The 6,000-nt window shown below is 41.9% G+C and overlaps 1 protein-coding gene across 1 annotated transcript in view; it reads right to left on the bottom strand.

Annotated features, from left to right (window-relative positions):
* Positions 1-1,068: 1,068 nt before the first annotated feature.
* Npffr2 (neuropeptide FF receptor 2) overlaps positions 1,069-6,000 on the bottom strand; it is a 53,107-nt gene continuing 48,175 nt past the window's right edge. The window contains exon 4 of the mRNA XM_057772999.1: positions 1,069-1,894. Coding sequence (XP_057628982.1) covers positions 1,069-1,894 — 826 coding nt within the window. The remainder of the gene's footprint in view (positions 1,895-6,000) is intronic.

The following is a 6,000-nucleotide window of genomic DNA, read 5'->3' as shown; positions in this document are numbered from 1 at the left end:
AAAGTCAACAGTAATTTCTTTTAAGAATTTCCTTAGATGTATTTAGCTTTCATGTGTACAAGTGTTTTTGCCTGCATGTGTGTATCTGCCCCACATCTGTGCCTGGTAGCTGTAAAAGTCTAAGGAGAATTCCAATATCCTGGAATTTAGGTTCTGGGTGGTTGTGAGCCACTATGTGGGTAATGGGAGTTGATCAACAAAATCCATAAATAGTCTAAGCCACTGAGCTGTCTCTTCAACCTCAGCAGTATTTCTATGTTCTATTTTGATTTCTTACTTTTCAAAAAAAAAAAAACTTTTTAAATTGAAAGAAATCTGTGTCCCCTTGCTTGGTACTGCAGTTCTAACATACAAAGTGAAGTGAGCAGGGACATTATTACTGACCAACCTGCACCATCTTGCTTCCAGAGGAACCTAGGTTAATCTGTAGCAGTGAGAAATCGGTAGCAAAGACTTCAGGTAGCCCAAATGTTTTCTTAAAAGACTAAGCCCATTTAAGAAGCAGAACACATTAGTAAGTCTAAAATTGTAAATCCAAAGCCATTTGGAGAATTGAAAAAATGTGCTTTCATACACATTACCTTTATCACAATTTAGGGAGATGTGTGTCTTTCTAGATCAGTGGTTCTCAACCATCCCAGTGCCTCGACCCTTTAATAGAGTTCCTTATGCTGTGCTAACCCCCAACCATAAGATTTCATTGCTACCTCCTCACTGTAGCTTTGCTACTCTTGTGAATTGCAATGTAAATATTTGTATTTTCTAATGGTCTTAGGTACCCCTGTGAAAGGCTCATTTGACTTCCCCAAAGGGTCTGCACCCTACAGATTGAGAATCACTGTCTTAGATAGATAGATGACAGAGGACAGAAGGAAAGACAGAGGGACAGGCAGTTGGACAGCTAGAATGACAGACTTACAAAATAAGCACACTTGATTTACTTGACTCACATAAAATAAGTGGTTAAGATGGGAATGGTCAGACTTTGAAAAATTTGGGGGAAATATGAAAGTCACTGGATAGTTTATGTACCATAAGACTGGGCAGCACTGGGGGCCTGTGCTCTTTCTAAACTTCACCACTGTTAGTACCTTCTCCCATTTCTTCCATCAAGAATTCCTGTGTGGGATTTTCAGCCCTTTCTCCACCCATCAAATGTTCCCCACCTGGATTTTGAGATGCGGGTTCCTGGACCAGCAGGCCAGATGTGTTTATGACCATATTGCTTTTAGCACTCAGGACGTAGGCTTCCTGGGGTGTTGTTTTCTTTCGGCAGATCTGGAGCGCGTCTTGGAAACCACTGCGAAAATTTTCATTAAAGAAACCATAAATGATGGGGTTGACGCTACTGTTGCAAAAGGCGAGCCAGTGGGCAAAAGGGTAGACATAGATGTTGATGACACGCAGTCTATTAGGAGACAGGTCAGCGTAGTCTGAGAGCATCATCAGAGTCCATAGTGGCAGCCAGGAGAGGATGAAAAGGAGAGCCACGGTCAACAGCATCTTAATGACCTTCTGTTTCTTCTTGGACACATGCCACGGCTCCTGGCGCTGCTTGCCTGGGACGTGTGCTGAAGTCTTGAAGAGGGAAGCCCCAATCCTTGCATACATGACAACAATGAGGGAGAGTGGAGCCAGGTAGATGGTGGCAAACAGCACGGTGGTGTAGATCCTCCTCATTTCCTGTTTGGGCCACTCCTCCCGACACCAGTAGACAGTGCTGGTTTCATTGTGGGAGCCGAGTCTTATACGGTAGTATTTTTCTTCTTGGACGTGTAACATTACTGCAGACGGAGACATGATGATGATGGCCAGGCCCCAGATGATCACAACAGTGACAAAGGCTGTCTTGACAGTGAGCTTTGGTTTAAAGGGGTAGATAACGCACCGGAATCTGCAATAAGAGGCAAAGATCAATGAGGCACTGCCTCAGTTTCTGAACCTGGCGCAGACAAGTGTGAGGACATCCATCTGTGTTTCCATCCCAGACACAGAACTTCATGCAGGATCCCTGAAAACCCCCTCCCGATAAAGTCATGTGAGTTTTGTCTTTATTCCCACACCTCCCGTCTGGTCCGAGAAATAATTTATGGTCTGGGCTGATATGGACCATGACAAGAAATGAATGAAAAAGATCAGATGTTATTAATAATAAAACAGAATTATAGTGCTCACAGTATTACATCAGAATATACCAAATATGGTCCCTTAGAACTCTGCTGTAGACTTAGTCTGATGGGCTTGCATGAGCTGTTCCTTTAAGCACGATGAATTAAAATACGAAGATTAGGATTTAGGAAAGGTCACAATCCTGCTTGTTGTTATGCATGATTTCAACCTAAGCAGTTGGGCTCCAGAACGGTAGGTTCAGCAGGCAGCCCGTTCTACTGTGCTTCAGAGACAGCTCATCAGTAGCAATTCATGAACCAATTCCCCCTGGGGTTCTTAATGTTCCCAGTATATTATTTCTGCGCTTGGCCATGGAATGTGTTCTGGCTAGTAGACATTAACAAGCATGCACATTGGGGCTGTCCTTTTGGATGCTTCTTCTGAAAAGGCAGCTTCCAAATTCCAAGAAACTTGAATTAGATGAGAAGCACAGGGGAGAAGGCCCTGGGGAGCATCAGGCTGGCCATCTTAGACACATCACTCAATTTAATTCATAGTGCAGCATTGCAGCATGAGTGGCCTAGCGAGCAGAAGACTGAGAGAGGCACTCATTTAGCCCCTAGAATCACAAGGGGAATAAATGATCATTTCTTATACCAAAATGATCATTTCTTATACTTAGATAGTTCACAATCACACAGGTCCAAGAGACACCATTGTAAGTTCTAATAAAGACCCCCTCTGTTGAACACGGCAATTCAAAATCTATTGAGGAATTTTACCACTTTTGTTATTATCACTTTTATTATTGTTAGGTAGGTATTACAAATAATTATAATTGTATATTATATTATGCAACTCTATCATTTTAGGTATTGTCATCAATTTAATACATTTTTTTTTGTTTTTGTGATTATTCCAAAACAGACTTTATTACTCAGCAGACAGATATACAGATAAAAGAAAGTACTGGTTGAATAGAAACGCCAAATTAACTTCGTGACACACCTTCAGAGAATCACTGAAGACATGAGGAGACTACTGCGTCATCACGCACCTTGAATACAAGCTACAGAGAAACCCAGCAGGAACTGAGCTGGAAGGTTTCTCCCTTCTGGGTAGCTTACATAGTACTGGACAGTGTTCTGCAGGCTGCGAGAGGTACTAAAGACAAAGTTTTTACTCGGCTGTGAACTTTATTAACCAATCTGCCAGGTAAGATGTGCCCATAGGTGAAACAGTGACTCAACCATTATGGGGGAAACCAGTTCTCTGGGACTGACTCTGGGGTCCGCTCCCCAAGAGGAAATTCTACTTCTCTAAACAAAGTTGGAAACCCTGATTAAAGCTTTTGCAGGCCCAAAGAAGGAACCTCTTACTGCTGCTTAGCTAAAGGCAAACAGCATCAAACTTCTGAATATCTTTGTTTACACCCACAGACAATGGCTATGCTCAGCCTTAACCAGAGAAGCCCCTCTTAAATAGTTACTGATGACTGCAGAGAGCCACAGCTTCACAAGATGCTGAGAAGAATGGACAGTTGAAGACTCAGACCTAATCAGGACGTTTGTTCAATCTCCTTAAGGCTCAGGGAAAGCGAAGAATAGGGAGCAGAAATAACATGAGAGCTGGAAGACAGGGAGAAGGACTGTAAAATACCATCTCCATAGCATGATCCGGCCACAGCAATCGTGAATTCGCAGCCGCTGTGCCTAGCAGTACTGGGTCTGTACAAGTCCAGCCCACCCAAGAGTCTGCTGTGAATGGCGAAGGGGCTCGTTGGAGCAGACCAATACTACTGAACCATTAGCTACTAACAGATTCTGGGAGAGTGGCAAGATGGTGTCCTCTTAGGCACCCTCTGGTGAGTGCAGCAGGCACTAATAGTTCCAAAGCCATGGTCATATAAACAGCCTCATTAAACTGTGTGACACAAAACCCCAAGTTATAAGTGTTGGAAAGAGGTTGGTAGGAAGGAAGGGATCATGGCAGCGGTAGGAGCAGAGATAGGAGAGGTTGTGAGAGAATGAATACTTCACATGCACATATAGGAAACTGACAAAGGCTATAATTTATTAATAAGAATGATAATTTTAAATTATTTTGTATTATTGGGACTATTTCTGGATTATTAAAAATGAAATGAATAAAACTAAAGCTATAACTATGGAGAAAAACTCAAGCACCTGAAACCCTAGGTAGCGTTTCTATTGCTATGATAAAGATGATGACCAAGACAGATTGCGGTGGCACATGCCTTTAACCCCAGTACTCAAAAGGCAGAAGGTGGTAGATCTCTATGAGTTTGAGACCAGTCTGGTCTACATAGTGAATCCCAGTCCAGCCAACGGTACCTACTTAAATCCTGTTTCAAAAGACAAAACACAGCAAACAAAAAGATCACACGCAAAATCAATTTAGGAGGAAAGGATTTATTTTTAGCTCAAGTCACACTTCATCACTGAGGGAATCATGACAGAAACCCTGGAGGCAGAGACCAAGGAAGAGTGCTACTTACTGGCTTGCTTAATTTGTTTTCTTATTCATCCCAGGACCACCTACTAGGGAAAGTACCACCCACAATGACCCAGGCCCTCCCACATCAATTATTAAACCCCCACAGACTTCCTACATGCTGATCTTATGGAGGCATTTTTTTGACTTGAGGTTCCATTTTCTCAGATGACTTTAGTTTGTGTAAAGTTGACTAAACACTGGACAGGATGTGTAAAACACACAAACTAAAATTCAATACCCTGATGAAGATCAAGGCATCATGCCACGCAAAGAATAAGGCAACTTTACATTCATTTATTAACCAACCTCATCAAATTTTCAAACATAAAAAGTGGAGGGAAATGCATGATGTCCTTGTTGCTGTTGCTTTCCCAGCCTAACCAATGCCATTTCTCCTCTCTATACCGTGCTGTCTTAAACACAGCATCTCAGATGCAGCTGCATGCCTCTGAGCAGCCACACTCATTTACTTTCCCCGTTGCAGAGACATGCAGAAGTTGCTAGACATCTCTTCACATATATGCATTTCTGCATTTCAGCATTTGTCTGGATCTGGGGTGGCTTAGATTTCACACTGTGGCACCATGTGCTGGGCATCATTATTCAGTCTCTCTGCAGTTTAGGTTTTGAAAATCATACACGTTGACTTATGGTGCCCTGCTTCACTCATCTGAAGCTCCTTAACATTACCCACTGAGAAAATAGTATTAGTTGTTCATTTTAATATCATTTACTCTCTAAAATAAAGATGGTCAACATTTACCTTTTTTTTCAAGTGTCAGAAACGTTGCTGAAAGCATAAAAGGCATTTCAGTATCAAACGTAGAGTGGAAGTAAATGTTTAAGCTTAAGACTGAAGTAGAAATACAAAGATAGTATATACCTTTTGTTCACAGTAAGAGCCCTAATTACTGCCTAATGTTCACTTGCAGGGTATCCCCTGCATCCTTGTATCTAATGTGTTTCTTAAAAGTATCAGGTATAATTTGAGTGAGCAGATACACAAAAAATCATGTATCTCTTAACCAAAAGTATTATGGCTCATGGTTGACTTAGTTTTCTGTCCTGCCTGGTTCCCACAGTTGTTAAGTCCCAAAGAAATCACACAGAGGTCTACATTAGTTATAAACTGATTGGCCCATTAGCTCAGGCTTCTTATTTACTCTTATAACTTATATTAGTCCATTATTCTTGTCTATGTTAGCCATGTGGCTTAGTACCTTATTCAGCAAGGTAGTCATATCTTGCTTCTTTTGTGGCTGGGACAGGACTGCCGAAAACAGAATCCTCTTCCCAAAATTCTCCTGTTCTTGTCACTCTGCCTCTACTTCCTGCCTGGTTGTCCCATCTATACTTCCTGCCTGGCTACTAGCC

Source organism: Chionomys nivalis, chromosome 6 (assembly GCF_950005125.1).
Source record: "Chionomys nivalis chromosome 6, mChiNiv1.1, whole genome shotgun sequence".
Classification (NCBI taxonomy): domain Eukaryota; kingdom Metazoa; phylum Chordata; class Mammalia; order Rodentia; family Cricetidae; genus Chionomys; species Chionomys nivalis.
Note: the sequence above shows the minus strand (reverse complement) of the source record. Positions and strands in the feature narration are given on the sequence as shown.